Source organism: Leucoraja erinacea, chromosome 1, assembly GCF_028641065.1.
Source record: "Leucoraja erinacea ecotype New England chromosome 1, Leri_hhj_1, whole genome shotgun sequence".
Classification (NCBI taxonomy): Eukaryota; Metazoa; Chordata; class Chondrichthyes; order Rajiformes; family Rajidae; genus Leucoraja; species Leucoraja erinaceus.
Window position 1 is genome coordinate 144,761,789 of NC_073377.1, and position 22,221 is coordinate 144,784,009.

The window sequence follows — 22,221 nt, forward strand, 5'->3', positions numbered from 1 at the left end:
TATTTAAATTGGTATCTTCTCCTATTATTCCAAATATAATCCATTCCATTTTGGGTTCTATTCTTGACTTGAAAAGCTTTGTAAATATATCAAATATATCATTCCAAAATTTATTCAACTTTGTACATCCTATAAATGAATGTGTTATATTAGCGTTTTGAAACAAACATTTATCGCATCTGGGAGAGACGTTTGGATAACATTTATTCAACCTCGTTTTTGAATAATATAGCCTATGTAATAATTTGAATTGAATTAAATTATGTCTTGCATTAATAGAACAGTTATATGTATTCATCAAATACTTTTCCCATCTATCCTTCGAGATCTTTATCATTAGCATATTTTGACATTTGCACTCAAGTGTGTGTATATATATATATATATCTTATTCTAAGATAGGTTTACATACAAGGCAGCTTCTCGACTCAATTTCAACAATTTTAGATCATCAACACTGCCCTTATTTTTCATTATTTTTATTTTGGACCCACCCTAATTCCATAATTACCTCCTTTAATTCCCTTTAATTCCCACAGCCTTCCACCATGTCACAAACTTCCCATTTCTGAATCTTCCCCTTTTCCTGTCTGTTAACCAGGATCACCTCTGACTTTTCGAGTTCAGACAAAAGATTACGAACTCAAAAACAAACCATTTATTTCTCTTTGGATTAACCTCCAAACCTGTACGTCTTTGTTGTGTGTGAGGAAACCGAAGATCTCGGAGTAAACCCACGCGATCATGGGGAGAACCTACAGACTTTGTACGGATAGCACCCGTTGTTGGGGTCGAAACCGGGTCACCGGCGCTGCAAGGGCTGTAAGGCAGCAACTCTACCGCTGCGCCACCGTGCCGCAGTGAGGAAATTTGGAATGTTGATGAATGCTCTCTTGAACCTCTACAGGTGGGGAGCATATTGATGGTTTGCACCATGGCCTGATTTGGCACTCAAATGCCCAGGAATCTAGGAGATTAGATAAAGTGGTGAACACTGCTTGGTCCATCACGGACACTGACCTACCCACCATCGAAGGGATCTGTCGGACGTGCTGCCTCAAAAAGGCAGACAACGTCATCAAAGACCCACACCACTCTGGCCACACTTTCATTTCACTCCTGCAATTAGAAGAAGGTATAGGAGTCTGAAAACTAAAATGCCCAGGTTCAGGAACAGGTTCTTCCCAACAACCATCAGGCTGCTGAACACTCTGAACACCAACTAAACTATGAACTCCAATCTGTCTTTGTTGCACTGGGGAATTTAGCCTTCACCTCGTTTTGCACTTTAGCGGATTGTTTTATTCATTGAACTTTTTTAAATTATGCATTTACAAACCTGTTGTGCTGCTACAAGAAAGAATGACATTATTTTGTTTCGGTGCATATGACATAAACACTTATGACTCATGAAATTTCCCGGAGGGAATGTAACACTTACCTTTTCACTACTTCCTTTCTAACCATCTTGAGACCCAAACAGTTATTCTACATGATGCACTTGTACTTTTACAAATCTAATGAATTACATTTGCTGTCGACAATGGCGTCTCCTCTAGATTGTAGAAATCAAATGTTCCCCATATTGGGGGTGTCCAGAACCAGGGGTCACAGTTTAAGAATAAGGGTTAGGCCATTTAGGACTGAGATGAGGAAAAACGTTTTTGCCCAGAGAGTTGTGAATCTGTGGAATTCTCTGCCACAGAAGGCAGTGGAGGCCAGTTCACTGGATGTTTTCAAGAGAGAGTTAGATATAGCTCTTAGGGCTAAATTAATCAAGGGATATGGGGAGAAAGCAGGAACGGGGTACTGATTTTGGATGATCAGTCATGATCATATCGAATGGCAGTGCTGGCTTGAAGGGCCAAATGGCCTACTCCTGCACTCATTTTCTATGTTTCTACTGTCTGGCCACTTTTTAGAGCACCTCCATTCTATTCACTGAGGCAAATAGAGCTCCCAGTTGTCTCCAACCCATATCTATGTTCTGCACTTTCTGTCTGAAAAAGGGTCTCAACCCGAAGCGTCACACATTCCTTCTCTCCAGAGATGCTACCTGTCCCACTGAGTTACTCCAGCATTTTGTGTCTATAAGAAGTACTAATATCTTCCATCAAAGCACACTACAGCCTTCCAAACTGAACATTGAATTGAACAATTTCAGGCCATTTGTTTTTATTGTTGTATAAGAATATGCCAATTCTATTGCAGCTCATTATTCTGCAATATTACAGTAATGGGCCTGTTCCACTTACATGATTTCTTCGGTGACTTGCCGGCACCCGTCGTAGTCGCAGCAGGTCGCCAAAAATTTTCAACATGTTGAAAATCTAGCGGCGACCAGAACAAGGTACAACTCTTTGGACATGTCGCCAGGGTGTCACCTGTATGGTTGTGAGTTGTCTTCTCAGTTCCCAAAGAGTCGTAGCATCTTTCTGGTCACTGCTGAATTTTCAACATCTTGAACATTTTCGGTGATCTGCAACGACCTATGACGAGTGCCGGCAGTCGCTGAAAAAGTCGCGTATGTGGGACAGACCCATAACTCCATTTTTCTCTTTACATTTAAGATTTAATTTTCAAAGATTTAATTTTATAATGATTCCACGTTTTATATGTTTTGCAGCGTAAAAATAAACATTATACTTATCTCAAGTTTATACACTAGCTCTTGTGGGAAAACTGAATGTAATTAAATTATGTCACACCTTTTAGAAGGATGCAACTACAATGTTAAATGAGAAATTGCTGCAGTAACTCTAACCAAGCAGGCTATTTGATCACAAAACCAGTTAGCAACGTAAAAACAAGATAAAGGTCATGAAATAGATCCAAAAAACGAGTGACCTTTCAAAGAGAAAAATAGATTATAGATAAATAAATTAAAGCACTACGCCCACCACTCTGAAAACCAGAATTCCAAATAAAAAATGTAATCTTCTGATCAAAGATATGCCGCAAGAAAGAATATTGGCAAACTTTTCAGGAAACATTTTCAGCCAATTAGTATTGGCAAATGCATTTCTCTTAGTCTTCAATTATTACCACCCTTCATTTTGAGCTAAAACTCTCTCAGTTCCCCAAATTCGCCTTCTCATTTCACAATGAGTAAGATAACGGGACCAAATGTATTTTCATCAGAACGTATCTTGAGCCACAACTCCCCTCTTTACCCACATTGGACGCACTGACTCTCAACAAATCAAATGCATGCCTGCTCCATGTGTCTTTGACATTGAAAGATAAATGTTAGCACTCAAGGAGACCACTGACTTACGTTCTCTCAGCCCTGCAGAGCAATCCCACCAATCCCATTCCCTCATTCTGTATTCCCTTGCTGTTCTGCAAGGTGACGCAGAGGTAGAGTTGCTGCCTTCCTGTGTCAGAGACCCAGGTTCAATCCAGACTATGGGTGCTCTCTGTATGGAGTATCTGCGTTCTCCCGGTGAACTGCGTGGGTGTTCTCTGGGTGCTCTGGTTTCCATCATATGTATGTGCATGGAAATCAGACAAACTGCAGCTAACATGCTTATTATTAAACATGATTATTTATCAGATTATTAGATGGTACTACACACTTCCTACATAACGATGTCAGAAAAAAAATAGATTTGTAGGATTGGACATAACGTCCCATGTCATCCAAAAGCAAAAGAAAATCAGCAGATGTTGGAAAGCTGCAATAATAACAAAGAATGCTGGAAATACTCAGCAGGTCAGGCAGCATTGTGAAGAAAGACACAGGGTTAATGCTTCAGCTTGATGACCTTTCATCGGAACATGCACCATTAGCTCATGCTCCATGAGACATTTTCAGCCGAAATTGCATCTTGCAAAGGTTTGCTTCACGATAAAATTCTAGGTCAATGGCTGATATGGGTGGGAGATTGCAGCCTTCACGTGGTCTGCCTTGTTTTGACGAATGCAATCAACCTGGCGTGCACAATCAAATAAGATCAAATAGAACAAGTTGTCCTACATCTTTAGGCTGTGCATGCCATACGCAAGAAGAAGAAGAATGGCTGATAAAATGGAGACAGGCATATTAAATACACTCTCCCAGGCCACACCCAACGTGACTCCTTGGTTAAAACAATTTTTAATAAACTCAAAAGTTACATCCAGCATTGATGTTTCTAAATATTCACTTTATTGAGACAAACTGTGCTATTTTTTTGTACAGATCATGCCAATACATACAATGAAAGAATGGGTCGATTGGGCTTGTATTCACTGGAATTTAAAAGGATGAGAGGATATCTTATAGAAACATATAAAATAATTAAGGGATTGGACAGGCTCAGTGCAGGAAAAAAGTTCCCGATGTTGGGGGAGTCCAGAACCAGGGGTCACAGTTTAAGAATGAGGGGTAGGCCATTTAGGACTGAGATGAGGAAAAACTCGTTCACCCAAAGATTTGTGAATCTGTGGAATTCTCTGCCACAGAATGCAGTGGGGGCCAATTCACTGGTGTATTCAAGAGAGAGTTAGATATAGCTCTTAGGGCTAACGCAATCAAGGGTTATTGGGAGAAAGCGGAAACTGGATACTGATTTTAGATGATCCTGAAATTAATTTTGCATTATGTTACCTTGGTCCATATGTCGGCCAGTATTCCAGTTCCTGAAATAGTCATCCTGAAATAGTCATCCTGAAAAAGAAGAAAATCAACGATTACAATATATATGTTCAATCTGTTTGTGGGTTAATAATGTTTCAACCGTGCGATTAAATAAGACTGAGAAATGCACAAATAAAAAAATAAGTACAAACCTCAACCTCCTGCAAGGCAAGCATGAGAAACAAGAAAAAAAAGAATTAAATAATAAACTGGGAAAATCAATTTGGTCAAAAATATAAAAGAAGCCTGAAATGCTTTCTAAAATTCAGTATCAATATAATTCACAAGCACAGTAATATTGCTACATTCCAATTCAAATATATTCTACAAACTTTTTACATTAAGCATATGCAGTTTTGTGTCATAAGATGTGGAACTGGAAAACATTAAGATACCAGACAAACTTACTCTCATTCCATAATCAATTACTCTCATTCCATAGCCAATTACTCTCATTCCATAACCAACCAACAAGAAAGAATGTTGAATATTTTTCAAAATAATTGTTCCCATTTATTATCCATAATTGCATTATGTTGAGCATGGATCTCTCCAAAAAATCCTGCTATGCTTTCATATCAATGAAAAATTAAACTCACCAATGATTAGAATTAATTATAATAAATGCTATGGCATCACTTTTTGTCATGTTACACCTTGGCGTTTATTTATCTCTCCATATTTTAAAGATAACCAGGGCAACCATTCCCATGAATTCCACAATTTTTACTGCCAGACTTCTATTATTTGCTTCAATGTTATGTATACAAATTTCCAATTATTTTAGTATGTTTTAATCCTAATTGGTATTTATCAGGAAGATTGTTCCCAATGTTGGGGAAGTCAAGGACAAGGGGTCACAGCTTAAGGATAACGGGGAAATCCTTTAAAACCGAGATGAGAAGAACTTTTTTCACACAGAGAGTGTGTGAATCTCTGGAACTCTCTGCCACAGAGGGTAGTTGAGGCCAGTTCATTGGCTATATTTAAGAGGGAGTTAGATGTGGCCCTTCTGGGTAAGGGGATCAGGGGGTATGGAGAGAAGGCAGGTACGGGATACTGAGTTGGATGCTCAGCCATGATCATATTGAATGGCGGTGCAGGCTCGAAGGGCCGAATGGCCTACTCCTGCACCTAATTTCTATGTTTCTATGTTTCTATCTCCCAAATAGATCAAGTTAAATGTAAAGCTGTCTGTGTGGTAGTTAATGCTCAGAACAAACCATAAACTGAAAACTAGCTTGTCAGTGCTCCGAATTTACAAGCAATACCATCAATTAATAGTTTAAGACTTATGGTTATATAGCACCTTTCATGACCTTAGGATATCTTAAACTACTTTGCAGAAATGAAGCAATTTAAAATGTCATCACTATTACAACACAGGAAACATTAATGTTTCATTACCTCAATAAAACATTAATTATACAATTGTGAGACACTCTGATGCTGCTATTGTAAACTTCAAAATAAGGTTTGTTCTGTGTCATTGTTCTCTTGAAAGAGATCCTCCTTCTGCCACAAGGATTTCACAAATAGCATTGCGTTGTGTACTATCATTTTTTGCTCATGATTGAATTGGTGAATACAGAAACTTGCAATCAAATCAATATTTTTGGGCAGCTATTAAGCACATATTGTGAATGCCACAACTAGAATTCTGAACTTTCGTCACACCGAAGCAGTAATTTGAGAACTTGTTTTAAAGCATGAAAGGAACATAACGATAGTTTAATTGTGGACACAAAATGCTGGAGTAACTCAGCGGGACAGGCAGCATCTCTGGAGAGAAGGAACGGGTCGAGACCCTGCTTCAGACCCTTCTCAAACCCGAAAAGTCACCCATTCCCCTCTCCGGAGATGCTGTCTGTCACGCGAAATTATGCTTTGCTGAATAAATACATCGCCACAAAACCATTCAAATTAACATCACTTTTAATAGCAGTTAGACTGAGAAAAGGTAATTTCATCCTTTATCTCCATATGAAGATTTTTTATTTTAATAACTATTTAACTGTGTGGAAGGTTGTGCAGAATCTGAGATTCACTGTAATCATCTGTACTAATCATATGTTTCTGGGTTATGAATAGGTTTCCATTTTTTTGATGGAAAATACGCAAACATCACTTGATACGTCGACCATACTCTGCAGTAATTGGATCAAATGGTGTTCATCGGGGCCAATTAACATGGTCATTTTTCATTGCCTTCCTCTGCCTGGTTACATAGGTGCTGGATCAAGATGTCCTGCACTCAATGGCTGGTTCGGTGGGCATGAAGTATTAATGGATGTTAGCTTGTTTAATAGAGCATCGTTATGCAAGCATCAAGAGAAATGAATGCTTGTTAATTGCCAAAACAAAGCACTTAAGTGTCCTCTCGCGGTGAAACTGGCAGCCTGCGTTCTTAAGAGACATCATATCTAATTATTGCGGGGAGGTAACATGGAAAAGTTATTTTTTTCAAGACTGGTTCTCAATTGAATTTAATAATATCTATGAGAGCTTATTCGAATGTGTGTGTCCATAAATGAGGTCTTCATAACCAGGGGAGAGCCTGTATGTATTTGCACAGTGCTAAATGAAAATTAAAATAATCCCGATAACCACATTGATTGGAATTGCAGATTTTAAGTAACTTTGATGAATGCAATCATAAACACTATATTTTTTTCTTACAACAGAGTAATCACATTTGAATAATTGCATGTAGAATATGTGGAACCATTAAGATTCTACAAAATCTAATACAGAACACAATCCCGTAATTACTTTGTTTATCCAAACATTAGCCCTCTTTATCAATGCATTAAAAAGTAATGCAATTGGCAAAATACAAGTTGACAAAAAAAAATTGAGCCAGATCAGCTGAACCACAGCGGGGAGGGGGGGGGGGGGCGCTTGTTCTCACTTCTGCAGTACTTCCCCAAATACTGTAGCAATCAGCTTATCTGGTAGAATCTAGCAGAAGTTGGAAACTTTTACTGAATATCATGTGATCAGTCTTCACACACACACACACACACACACATACACTGTTCTCTCTATTTTTCATGTGCATTGTTTTACTATTCCTAGCACCAGTTTAATTCTATATGTATTGTGATTTATCATTTTTGATGCTGTTTCTAACTGGAAATAGAGTTAAGAACAGAATAAATGTTGCTGCTACAGAGCTATGTCCAATAGCATGAGCTAATGGAGTGGACAATGAACATTGGAGGCAGTAACCATAGCCCAAACTGCAAACTGAATGATTTATTCTATTATACCAAAATTGTTTCCGGTCTGTTATTTTAAGCAGGGAGACGAATGGCGCAGGATATTTAGTAAATGTAAACTAAACATATGGCGAGAAATCTACAAAACCACCCCCTCTCCAGGTATCACCCCCTACAACCGCAGGAGATGCAACACCTGTCCTTCTACCCTCGACTCTGACAGTCCTTACAGGTTAGGCAGAGGTTCACGTGCACCTCCTCCAACCTCATCCACTGTATCTGTTGTTCAAGGTGTGGACTCTTATACATCGGCGAGACCAAACGTAGACTGGGCGATCATTTCGCTGAACATCATCGCTCAGTCTGCCTGGACCTACCTGATCTCCTTGTTGCCAACACTTTAATTCCCCTTCCCATTCCCACACTGACATTTCTGTCCTGGGCTTCTTCCATTGTCAGAGTGAGGCCAAATGCAAATTAAAGGAACAGTACCTCAAATTTAGCTTAAACAGTTTACAACCCAACCGTACGAATATTGATTTCTCTAACTTGAAGTAACCCGGGCATTCCCTGTCTCTCCATCCCGCCCCCACCCAAGTTGCACCAGCTTCCTGTTTTCACTCAGCAAAGCTAACAATGGCCTGGTCCCTTTACCATCATTACTTTTTTGCATATCTTTCATTCATTGTTCTATATCTCTCTACATCATCGTCTATATCTCTTGTTTCCCGTCACTTTCAGTCTGAAGAAGGGTCTCGACCTGAAACTTCACCCATTCCTTCTCTCCGGGGATGCTGCCTGTCCTGCTGAGTTACTCCAACTTTTTGTTGAACAGAATAAAGAAGATATGTGTAACATTTAGTACAACATTTTGCACACCTAGATACAAATTGCTTTAGAAAACTGTATTAACATCCCAAATTCTATATTGATCCAAAATGTGCCATTCTTTAAATATCTTTAAAAACATGAAATGTTTAAATATATTTTGCCTGAAGTGCTTTTCTCTTCACTTGCTGTCTGAATACACATAGTTTTCTGTAATGCTATTTTCCAACAATTGTAATCCATTTGGAAACAGACGAGCAGGTTCAATAAAGAGAGCAGGGCAAAGGAAGAATCGTTTCCCTTGCAAACAAAAATGGCAAGGGAATCTGAAAGACCCCAATATTTGAGGCATAAATTTAGCAGAACCAAATAAACCTATAATCACTGCAGATCAACCAAATGGAAATCAAAGGCGAATATTTCTCATTGTACTCATGATGAAAACCACTGCAGATTTATCACATCTGTGGTTGAAGGAGTGATAGAGCAAGAAAATCAAAAGGGAAATACATGCCCAGGTAACAAATAGGTTAAATGCAGTAAATTAAACAAAGTGCACGGGTTTTTGTAGTCTCTTGAGGATAGATTTGAGAAGTGTTTCTCTGTCAATTAGATGATACCAATTGGGAATTACAAACATCGGACAAAACATGAATAATTTCCTTGGGGATTTTTGTATTTTTCTGAGATTAGACCAGGGTATATCATTGAAGTAACATTAGCAGAATATCATTTTAACCTGGAGATGTAAACTATTAAGGAATTTCTTACCTACATTGCCCATATTAGCAACTTACTAGTTTTATTGTTAATTATAGGTATACAAAGCAGTTGAAAACCTATGTCGTGCACGAAGTCTCTTGGGGTTCAGCAGTTGCTAAGCATTAAACAGAGGAAATGCAGAACCTGTTATTGCAACATGCAAGGAATTTCCGGCTGAACTTGTCTTGACATGACATGGGCAAGAGGAAAATAGGAACCTTTTCCTCTAAAAACATATGATTGGACATATACACAATTCTCAGTAGGATTTAGTTATTTAAACTAGAATCTTATTTTATTCATACTTTCTTATATTTACATGAACATAAATATGAAGTAACCAATAATCCATATGAAAAGGAACATTAAAATATACATCTATACTTCACCTATAGATATAACATTGATAATCCACTTAAAAGTCCTGCATTTCGCAACACTGCTTGTACAAGTGAATGAATGCAGATCAACGACGTATGTTACGATTAGGTTCTTCATATTTTCCAGTTTTTTTTAATTGATATTTCAGGATGTGGACATCTTTGCCATGGCCAGCATTTATTCTTAACTGCCTCTGAGAAGGTTTAAGAATGTAAAGAGCAGAGGAAATAAGAAGCACTGTGACTGTGGGGTGAAGGAGACAGGGGAAACGAATGAGAGGCACATGGAGAGTCGGGGTCGGGTCGTGGCTATCCCTCGAGATCGAGGATGATTGTCCACGTTCTGTTGTTTTTATGGATTCTCAGGTGGTTTATGAGCCCAATCCTGGCTTTGAAAGTTCTTCAGCATTCAGGACAGGTAATTCCAGACGCCAAATCGGGCTTTGGTTGTTGCTCCCTCTCTTTCCGTTTTCTTGTCTTTTCTTCTAATTCTGCGCATCTCTTGGCTTCAAAGGTCGCTGTTCCTTCATGGATGATGGTTCGCCAGAGTTTCCTGTTCTTGGCATTGGTTTCCCACATGTCGATGTTGATTTCACATTTCTTCATGCTGGCTTTTAAGGCGTCTTTGAATCTCTTCTTTTGCCCGTCTCTTTTATGTTTGCCTTCTTTAAGCTGGGAGTAGAAGGTTTGCTTTGGTAGATGCTCATCTTCCATCCAAATAACATGACCGACCCATCTTAGTTGGTTCTTGATGACAAAGGCTTCAATGCTAGATGTTTTTGCTTCATTGCCAGCTGATATTTAAGCTGCTTAGAAGACAAATTTTTCAAGTGTTTTCAGATGGTGTCGGTATGTTGTCCAGGTTTCTGATACATAGAGGAGCTTTGGAATCACCACTGGATTGTAAGAGAGACGTGGATGGGGATAGGGAAGAAGACATGCCAGGCAACAGAGACAAGACAAAGGAGAAAGGCATAGAGAAAGAGGCAAATAATTTCACCATTGTGTTTCCATCATAACTGACAGTATGCATTGCAGATTTCAATCACCCATTAGATAGAAAAAAATCCTCATGTCAACATGAATTATCCTCCCCTTTCTTGTATACCTATAACCTCTTCTCTTCCACCCCTCCACTCCTATCACAAGCATCTTGCTATTACAGACACCGTATCATTTTACATACTTCTCTCAGAAGTATCTCACCCTTCTCTTCTTTAAGCAACCTCCTTGAAAAGCTTGACAATCATCCCCCAATAGCCAATCTTGTAGATAGGCACAAAAAGCAGGAGTAAACAGCGGGTCAGACAGCATTTCTGGAGAAAAGGAATAGGTGAAGTTTCAGGTCGAGACCCTTCTTCACACTGAGAGTTACGGGAAAGGGAAATGGGAGATATAGACGATGATAGAGAGAAATATAGAACAAATGAATGAAAGATGTGCAAAGATTAACGGCCATCAAGGAAAGGTGAAGCCCACAATGGTCCATTGTTGGCTGTGGGCTAGGGGTAGGTGATAATGAGATACAGACAGTGAAACTCAACAGGACGACAGTGAAGCTAGTACAACATGTAAAGTGGGGGAGGGATGGAGAAGGAGTGGATGCAAGAGCTACTTGAAGTTAATGAAATCAATATTCATACCGCTGGGTTATAAGCTGCTCAAGCAAATTATGAGGTGCTGTTCCTGCAATTTGTGTTTGGCGTCACTCTGACAATGGAGGACGTCCTGGACACAAAGGTCAGTGTGGAAATGGGAAGGAGATTTAAAGTGTGTGGCGACAGGGAGATCATGTAGGCCAAGGCAGACTGAGCAAAGGTGTTCAGCGAAACAATTGCCCAGTCTGCATTTGGTCTCGCCGATGTAAAGGAGTCCACACATGAAACAGCGGCTACAATAGATGAGGTTGGAGAGGGTGCAAGTGAACCTCTGCCTCACCTGAAAGATGGTCGGGGTCCCTGGACAAATTTGAGGGAAGAGATGTAGGGACCGGTGTTGCATCTCCTGCAGTTGCAGGGAAAGGTGCCTGGGGAGGAGGTGGTTTGGGTGGGAAGCGATAAGCTAATCAGGGAGTTGTGGAGGGACCAGTCTCTGCGGAAGGCGGAAAGGAGTGGAGATGCAACTAGTTTTGGGATCCCATTGGAAGGGGCAAAAATGTAGGAGGATTATGTGCTGTATGCATGGCTGATGGGTGGGGGTGGAAGGTGAGGACAAGGGATGCACTGTCCCTGTTATGACTGGGGTGAGGGGTAGCAAGAGCAGAGCTGCTGGGTACAGAAGAGACATGTATGAGGGCATCATCTATAAAAAAAAAAGGGGGGGAACCCTGTTCCCTAAAGAATGAGGGCATCTTGGATGTCTTGGTATGGAACACCTCACCTTGGGCGCAGATGTAACGTAGACGGAGGAATTGTGAGCAGGGGATAAAGTTTTTGCAGGAGGCAGGATGGGAAGAAGTATAGTGTAGATAGTTGTGGAAGTCAGTAGGTTTATAATAGACGTCAGTCGATAGCTTATCTCCTGTGACGGAGAAGGTGAGATCAAGAAAGGGGAGGGAGATTGTCCAAGTGAATTTGGGTACTGGATGGAAATTGGTAGTTAATGAAGTTAATGAAGTCATGAGTTCTGCATGGGTGCAGGAGATAGCCCCGATGCAGTCGTCAATGTAGCGGAGGTATAGAGTTCAAGACAGGGCCAGTGTACGCCTGGAACAGGGATTGTTTGACATAACCTACAAAGAGGCAGGCGTAGCTGGGGCATATGCGAGTGCCCATAGCTATGCCTTTGATTTGGAGGAAGTGAGGGGATTCGAAGGATAAGTTGATGAGAGTGGGGACCAGCTCCACTATGTGGAGGAGAGTGTTGGTAGAGGGAAATTGGCTAGTCCTGCGGTCGAGGAAGAAACCTAGGGTTATAGGACCTTACTGGTGGGGGATGGAGCTGTAGAGTGACTGAACATCCAAGGAAGTTCACAAGACGTTCTAATCTTGTATATATTTTTAAAATAATCCACAATACCCGCACATCTTTCCTGCACTGAGGCAATCAAAATTGAACATGATACTCCAACTGATGCCGAACCACAATTGTATATAACCTGTTGAAACATAGAAAATAGGTGTAGGAGTAGGATATTCGGCCATTCGAGCCAGCACCGCCATTCAATATGATCATGGCTGATCATCCAGAATCAGTACCCTGTTCTGCTTTTTCACCATATCCCTTGATTACATTAGCGCTAAGAGCTAAATCTCTTTCTTGAATATATCCAATGAATTGGCCTCCAGTCCACACTGCCTTCTGTGGCAGAGAATTTCACAGATTCACAACTCTCTAGCTGAAAAAGGCTTTCCTCATCTCAGTCTGAAAGGGAATTTAAGCACACCTATCTGATCTTGAAAAATAGATCCAAATGAGCCATTCCTTCTGGCTGAAGGGTCTACATCTAAAGATTCCATTATCAAGATCAGGATAGATGAAGGGAAAAGTTTCAATTCAGCTGGTGATTTCATTCAAGGCCAAAATCGAAACACTGTTGGCGACTAGGGAAATAGGAAACCAAGGGATAGTTGAGAAGTGTTGACACTGAGCTTCACTCATGAACTTATCAAATTGCATGCTAATGAGGCTGACTCTGGTTCCTAATTTCTGTGTGCCTATCTCACATGATCTAAAATGACATTCCATATGCTTTATAGTGCATTGATATCTTCCTGCTAAACTAAGCCATTGTAATGATTGAACAGTTTGAAGTTCTATAATTATTTTGAATGGATATTCCACTTCCTAGTTTTGATTAATTTAGTTGTCTGAGCTCAAATGCAATCCATTTGTATTAACCAAACAAATTGCCCGAATTCAATTTGGAATGAATAGAAGTGTGCAATATAAACCAGTCTATCTTTTAGAAAAAAAAGTTAATGCTGAGAAGCTGTAAGAAAAATTACTGTGTTGTTGACATCATCCATTGACTTAATAGAAAGAGCATATCAGGCTCTACAACGTGACATTTATTAAAACAATGGAAGTAGTCAGAGGACTAGGTCATACCTTATGAAGGAATATCTAATAAAACAAAGCGAAGTTTCATAGTCCATGAGTAATACTTATTTTCACCCAAATGTCATCTTATTGAAGATTAATAACTGGACCTGTAGCAGATTGCAAGTGAGAAGGCAGGTTTGTCATCTAAAGAGCATTCAAAATGTCTTTGAGCACAGGTGTTGCAGCAGTAGAGTTGATGCCTTACAGTGCTTGCAGCGCCAGAGACGCGGGTTCGATCCCGACTACGGGTGCTGTCTGTACGGAGTTTCTACGTTCGCCCCGTGACCTGCGTGGGTTTTCTCCAAGATCTTCGGTTTCCAACCACACTCCAAAGATGTACGGGTTTGTAGATTAATTGACTTGGTGTATGTGTAAATTGTCCCTAGTTTGTATGTAGGATAGTATCAATGTGCGGGGATCACTGGACGGCACAGGCTTGGTGTGCCGAGGGTTCTGTTACCGCGCTGAATCTCTAAAGTTAATTAAACAAAACAAAAATAAACAGTGAACGTACAAATTTAAGAATGCTTGCTTTTGTTTTTACACACTGCCCTACCAGGAAATTTTAAATGTAATTTGCTGAGCTAATCACAATGTGGTTTGTTTTCAAAGTTCAATGTAAGTCGCCTGTAAAGTGCATTTAATATGCTAAATAATTTATTGGTTTTATGCTTAAATTTAAATATCGATCTACCTGATGTTGCTACTGGAAAAGTCCCCATTTATTATCACTTATTATTCCATTTATTTAAAATTACGTCAATGCTGTTTGCAGGTCAGTTACTGTTCTAAACTCTTTTACACTGGAACAATATAGTAATGTATCCATCCCACCTTTCACTTAACAGAGGCAAAATAGGTAGCAGATGACTAAACCACTCTCAGGGGACTTGCCATGTTTACACATTTTAATGAGGCAGCCTAATTGTTTTTTTGCATGTGTTCCAGCTATAATGCAAATCAACCAGGTTTGCTAAGGCCTGGGATAACTGCAGGGATTGGTGCTTATTTCACAATGTGCTTGTGCAGGACAGATCAGGGTGAGTTCCCCCCGCCACGGGTACCATGTAATCCCGTGCTACCTGCTCCACGGTCGGATAGTCGGCGACTAAACCGTCTCCCTCACCTGGTTTGCCAGGTGAGGAGGGGGCTGTGGATCCCCAGCAGGACCAAAAACAAGACCTGTCAAAGGGCTGAGGAGCTCCTAGCGAGCCAACGGCCATCCACACTTCAGTAGGTTGCGATCGCTGTCGTACATAGCGTTGTAAGGCACCGTGCCCATTGATGTTTTCAACGATGATGATAGAAACATAGAAACATAGAAAATAGGTGCAGGAGGAGGCCATTCGGCCCTTCCAGCCAGCACCACCATTCATTGTGATCATAGCTGATCGTCCTCTATCAATAAACCGTGCCTGCCTTCTCCCCATATCCCTTGACTCCACTAGCCCCTAGAGCTCCATCTAACTCTCTCTTAAATCCATCCAGTGACTTGGCCTCCACTGCCCTCTGTGGCAGGGAATTCCATAAATTCACAACTCTCTGGGTGAAAACGTTTTTTCTCACCTCAGTCTTAAATGACCTCCCTTTATTCTAAGACTGTGGCCCCTGGTTCTGTACGCGCCCAACATTGGGAACATTTTTCCTGCATCTAGCTTGTCCAGTCCTTTTATAATTTTATATGTTTCTATAAGATATCCCCTCATCCTTCTAAACTCCAGTGAATACAAACCCGCTCTTTTCAATCTTTCCTCATATGACAGTCCCGCCATCCCAGGGATTAATTTTGTGAACCTATGCTGCACTGCCTCAATCACAAGGATGTCCTTCCTCAAATTAGGAGACCAAAACTGTACACAATACTCCAGATGTGGTCTCACCAGAGCCCTATACAATGTGATGATGATTGTGCTGGAGAATGTGGACATTCCTGTCCCAGTATTCCTGGTGTGAAGGTGTTAATCTGCCTATTAATCATGACTACTTTGGCCGCCACCAAACTGCTTAATCCCTCTGAGCCCACTCCTCCAAGTGAGAAATCTCAGCAATTCCTTTTCAAGAGATTAAACCATGTGGCTGACGGAAAAATACATGATTTCGCTGTCTTTCCCCGCAGTGCTTTATTGCCCCATCTATTCATATTGATCAGTACGGGACATATGTGCACATATGTGCACAATTGTCTTGTTATTGTGCAACTGTACCCTGCCTCCACCATTTGTTATCATGTTATGCAGATTTGAACCTCTCTGACGTGGCCGGTGGGCAAAAAAGCCATTTGTCTGCCACATGGCTTTTAGCTCCAATACATGTCCTAACCTCATGAGGGCAAGATGCATGTAAAAACATCTTAAATTACCACTTGTAATTTGACAGAACACTCAAGTGACATGGTATTTCTGGCTTGCTTTGAAGGTGGCCGATAGTACTCGCTGGAGATGGTATCAAAATGTGTTTAGTTTAGTGTAATTTAGAGATACAGTGCGATCGAGGGAGCTCAGCTCTTTCCACCAACTAAACAGAGAAACATTTGCAGAGTTGCAGGAAGACTGGTTTGAAACAGATCTTGATGATTGGGAAAGGAGCAGGTAAGAAGGAACTGAAGATGCTGGTTTAAACCAAAGATAGACATGAAAAGCTGGAGTAACTCAGCAGGACAGGCAGCATTTCTGGAGAGAAGGAATGGGTGACGTTTCGGGTCTCGACCCTTCTTCAGACACTAACTTTCTGGTCAGGTTGCCTTTTACCAAATTATTTTTATATCCTGCCTGTAGGTGTCATCCCAATTCTCCAATCAAATACATTACCAATTTTATATGTCAAGCACATCATCCACTTGATTATCATGCCAAAGTAAACAACACTGAATATTTTGTATAAAGTGTGTACAATAAACTATCAATATAAAATATGTCCTTTGCCCATCCCCTCAATGTTTGACATCAGCATGCTTTTGTCTGTGCTTGCCCAACTATGCAGTGTTTGCGAAGGTCTCCAGCTTGGTTAATGCAAAGGACAAACAATACAATCGCTCAAGGACAGTTTCAAAATCAGACTACGCCCATCTACAACAGGATGTAGGAAGACTCTGTCATTTATCATGCTATAATCATCTTGAACTTAGTTTTCACCATCTGCCGTAACCCCAAGGTACCTCTAGGTCCTCCAGGCCTGGTCAATGCAAGCTACTTTAATTTAGTATTAGCCACTCAAAATACAGCTCTTTCAGGTTAAATTTCAACCAACGGGAGAAGTGGTCAATTCACTTTGCTGAAATCAAGATCATTCACAAACGGATGATTTTGGTGCAATGTGAATTTGTAGACTATGGGAAGATGAGCGGGGAATGGGTCCACCTGAGTTGCAGTTGCATAGGCTCTATGGGCTTGATACTTTGAATGGCCTGTCATGCTGTAACAATTCTGCACATCTCCGCACCTAGTAAAATATGTGCAGGTTAATTGTGCATATTAGTTTCCCAACTCATATTCTGACACTATCCAATTAATGTTAAATTAAACTAACTGCTTGGATTACTAAGATTTGCAACATATCAAAATCTGTATGCCTAGTATAATCCTCCACACATGTTTGTGTGCATGATTCATTCATCAGATATATCCTTAACCCCTGATTGTCCAGCTATGTATTTATACATGCTGCACCTGTGCCTCTCTCCTGAGCCTTGGAAAATATATTGCCCATCTTACTCAAAAACAAAGGAGATAAAAAATATTAATACACATTATTAAAGTGCATGCTATTTTACTTAGTATGGAAACAATATCCTAGTTTCTATAGTATCTCCACATAGCAGTAAGAATAAGGGGAAGGCCATTTCGGACTGAAAACTTTCGCACCCAGTGAGTTATGAATTTGTGGAATCCTCTGCCACAGAAGGCAGTGAAGACCAATTCTGGGACACATGGCTCCACAAGTGTTTGTAATTGCCTCCTTGATGCAGGTATAAGAGAGCTCTCAGCACCAAGTCTTTCCTGCACTCTTTCCATCACCTTTGGAAACTTTTATTACTGTTTATCAACATGAGGACCAGAGTTGTGCCAATGAAAGTCAAATAAGCCATTATGCAGAGCTGCCAACTCTCACACGTTGAGCGTGAGAATCATGCATTTTGCCCGATTCTCATGCTCTCACGCGGATCACAAATTTCTCACGTGAGAAATTCTGTGATCAACAAAAATTTCAAAACTAATATCAACTGTTTGGGTGCACTTCTGTTGACAAGACAGCAGCATTCTTATTCTCTGTTATTCTAACTTGACCGAACTGTCACACATCACCAAAGCATGGCCCCATGCAAATTTACATTGAAAGACAAGGACCGGGCAGTGAATGAGTGTCACCCAGCGCAGCAAGTAAGGCCATGTCCTGCTCCCTGCGCCTGTCGGAATTTAAGGATTTGCTGCGAGCGGCAGGAGAGAGGTACATGGGCCGCGGAACCGGGGGGGCTGGAAAACGACAATTTTTGGCTAGACATGTTTCAATGTCTCAAGCTTTGGACGAGGCGCTGCTGTGCTCTAAGCAACCTGGTCATGGGTGTTGGAGAGCCGGGGCTGAGGGAGGGAGGAAGGGAGGGATAGAAGCAGAACCAGCAGTAGCAGATGCAGACAGGGAGCCGGGGCTGGCGAGTGTTTGCCATGCTGGCGAGTTGCTCGCTGCAGCTCCGGCCATGGGGCAGCCTCAGTGCAAGTGTCCTGGGCTGTCGGAGGTGTTGGAAACGTTGCGCCGCTGCCGTGAGAATCTCTGCGCCCAATTCGCCCAGGTGACTGGGATGGACCAGGCTACAACTCGGTGCATCCTGGAGGGCAACCAATGGCTGCTGGAAGTAAGTACCAAGCACTGGGTAGAAGCAGTGGAAGATAGTGGCCTTCAAATGTGGGCGGTTGGAGAAAACATCCTGATTTATTGCTAGATTTATGCTTAATGTAACTGCAGGAAAAATGTTCCCGATGTTGGGGGAGTTCAGAACCAGGGGTCACAGTTTAAGAATAAGGGATAGGCCATTTAGGACTGAGATGTGAACAAACTATTTCACCCAGATAGTTGTGAATCTGCGGAATTATCTGCCATAGTGAGCAGTGGAGGCCAATTCACTGGATGTTTTCAAGATAGAGTTTTCTTAGTGCTAACGAAATCAAGGAATATGAGGAACAAACAGGAACGAGGCACTGATTTTAGATGAACAGACATGATAATATTGAATGGCAGTGCTGGCTCGAAGGCCGAATGGCCTATTCCTACACCTATTTTCTATGCTTGAGTATATGGCAAAAAAATCGTCCACCTGATTTTGAAGCATTCATGCATGGTGGAGGTATCATGTAGTCCTAGAGTGATACAGTGTGAAAACAGGCCCTTCGGCTCAACTTGCCCACACCCGCCAACATGTCCCAGCTACACTACCTGCTTTTGGTCCATATCCCTCTAAACCTGTCCTATCCATGTATCAGTCCAACTATTTCTTAAATGTTGGGATAGTCCCTGCCTCAACTACCTCCCCTGGCAGCTTGTTCCATACACCCACCACCCTTTGTGTGGAAAAAGTTGCTCTTTAAAAGTTACGTCTTAAACATATTTCAAACAAAAAACATTGAAATCATTCTTCTACAATGCACTAAAACATGATTTTATATCGGTCACGTGAGTGACTACGTGAAGAGCCCGGCAGCCCGCATGCGCGTAAATACGTCGTTGCATGGCGCGGGAATCGGAGCAGTTCAAAACTGCGCAGGCAGGTAGGACAATTTTGTTTCAGGAATGGGCAGCTACTCCAAAAATAGGTGCAGCAGGCCTGGAGAAGCTGACGGTCGCAGCCTGTGCAGCTGCCGTCGTAAGCGGCCGGATTTGGTAAAGTTGCCGGTGAGGCTCCGGATGTGAGCAGGCGATCGGACTTGGTGAGGCCACCAGTGATGCTCCGGATGGGAGCAGGCAGCCGGACTTGGTGAAGCCAACAGTGAGGCTGTGGATGGGAGCAGGCGGCCAGTCTTAGTAAAAGTGTCGGGCGCGGCCCAGACAGCTGCCGGCCCAGACAGCTGCCGCCTTGAGGCTCCGAACGAGAGAAGGCGGCCTGAATTAGGAAAGCTAACGGGCGTGACCCGCGCAGCTGCCGCCAGTAAGGCTCCGGATGGTAGCAGGCGGCTGACCGCCGAGAAGTTGATGGGCGCAAACCGTCCAGACACCTCCGTGGAGGCTCCAGAGGGAGCAGACAGCGGTACGCTGAGAAGCTGAACGGTGCGACCCATACAGCATCCTCGTTGAAGCTCCAGAAAGGAGCAGTCGGAAGTCACTAGCTGGCCCCGCATTAACAGCCTGTTGATCCAGGCTTACTGTAGTGGCAGGCGTGACCTGTCCAGTGAGCCCCGCTGAGGCTCCGAAGGAGCAGCTGCCCAAAGGAGCAGCCTGTTGATCCAAAAACTGGTAGTGCAATCTGTCAAAAAAGGCAGAAGGCTGTCGAATTAAGCTCAGATTACTAAGATACCAAAGGAACATAAGGGGCCGAAGGAGCGGCCAGGCTAACCAGGCTGGGAGTAAAACTGGTAGCGTGCCCTGCACAGTAAGCTCCAGCAAGGCTCCAAAGAGACTGTACGCCGAAGGAGTAGTCTGTTCTATTAGGCTCAGAAATGCTGGCAGGCGTGTCTTGCACAGCAATGTCACTTTTGAGCTCCGGAAGGGAGCTATTTGGCAAGCATGGGACTCAAGATGTGGTCAGACTTCGTCTGCAATGGAACTTCGCTGAAGCACCAACAAGGAGGGCGTCCAGGAGTCAGAGACGTTGGCAGGTAAGGAACTTTGTTTCAAGAACGGGCTGCTGCTCCGAAAATAGGTGCAGTGGGCCCGGGGAAGCTGGCACAGCCTGTGCAGCTATTGCCGTGGAGTTTCCGAAAAGGAGCAGGCAGCTGGAATCAATAGGCTGGCGGCTCGGCCGGTGCAGCTACCACCGTGGAGGCTCCGTAATTGAGCAGGCGGCCGCATTCAATAAGCTGACGGCTCGGCCGGTGTAGCTACCGCCGTTAGGCTCCGAGTGCGAGCAGGTGGCCGGATTCAGTAGGCTGACGACACGGCTGGTGCAGCTACTGCAACTGAGGCTCACCTCTGTTTTGGGGCTCCAAGGGAGCAGGTGACTGGTTGAGGAGAGCTGATGGGTGCGGCCGTACAGACACCTCCATCGAGGCTCAAAAAGAGAGCCAGCCAGATGCCTATAGGAAGCAACACCTGGCTCAGGGTTGTGATATATTCCTCCCCGCTAGACTCAGTTGAGGCTCAAAAAGGGAGCCGGCCAGATGCCTATAGGAAGCAACACCTGGCTCACAGTTGCATTATATTCCTCCCCTCTAGACTCCGTTGAAGCTCCAGAAGGGAGCAAGTCCGGACTCGGAGTCATTAGCAGGCGCGACCTGTCCAGTCAGTATATAATAGAATTGTGCTCCTGGCTCAGAGACACTTACAGGCTGCTCTAGTCAGATGCCTGTGAAAGCAACACCTGGCTCAGGTTTGTATTATATCTCCCGCTCAGAAGAGGGGAAGCAATACCTGGCTCAGGTTTGCATTATATTATCTCCCGTTCAGAAGAGGGGAAGCAACACCTGGTTCAGGGTTGCGTTATTTTAGCTCCCGCTCATTAGAGTGGAGTACTGGAGATTATTACATAACATAACTCAGATTATGGGGATATCGACAAGGAATTCGAATCCCCTTAACTTATGGGGGATATGCTGCAGTTTAATCATATGAAGGAGTTCCGTCTCTGGCTAAGAGCATCAGTGATTTAACTTCTTATCAGCTAAGGAGGGGTATGTGTTGGATACGGCTGGGAAAAGTGCCAGTCCAGATTAACTGCCTGACTTTGGATGTTCCAAATGTCAATCTCACCATTTGGGATATCTCAGTGGTGATATGTGGGCAGAGAATTAAAATGTCAGCGCATCCAAAAGACTGGTCACTGATGTCATTTTGGCCTTTGCAAGGGCAGTAGATGGGTTCAGTTTTCGGTTGTGCGGAAGATGCATTAGCACTTCTATGTAATACGCAGTTGGAGCTAAATTGCCTTTGCAAAATGCTATAACGCCTGAGGTAATTCCTAAAAAAATTGCTCATTTATGCAGGGCCAGTAACATGCAGCCTGCAAAGTATCTCTTCGGAGAGGACATTTAGCAAGTTTAAGAATTGGCAGGAAGAACTTTAGGCAGCTGCGGGGGTGGGAGAACCATCCTATAAGGGTAGGGCTTCAGTATTCTGGCGGATATACCACCTCTATATATAACTAACGGCAGGAATTGTTACTCTGAGGCTGGTTGGAACACCAGGCCTACTCAATTCAGACCTAGCCAGAGGCCTTTTTTAGGCC

The 22,221-nt window shown here is 42.5% G+C and overlaps 1 protein-coding gene across 1 annotated transcript in view; it reads right to left on the bottom strand.

Moving 5' to 3' along the window:
- Positions 1-22,221, bottom strand: part of spock3 (SPARC (osteonectin), cwcv and kazal like domains proteoglycan 3) — a 435,237-nt gene that overhangs the window by 302,466 nt on the left and 110,550 nt on the right. The window contains exon 3 of the mRNA XM_055645071.1: positions 4,592-4,637. Coding sequence (XP_055501046.1) covers positions 4,592-4,637 — 46 coding nt within the window. The remainder of the gene's footprint in view (positions 1-4,591; positions 4,638-22,221) is intronic.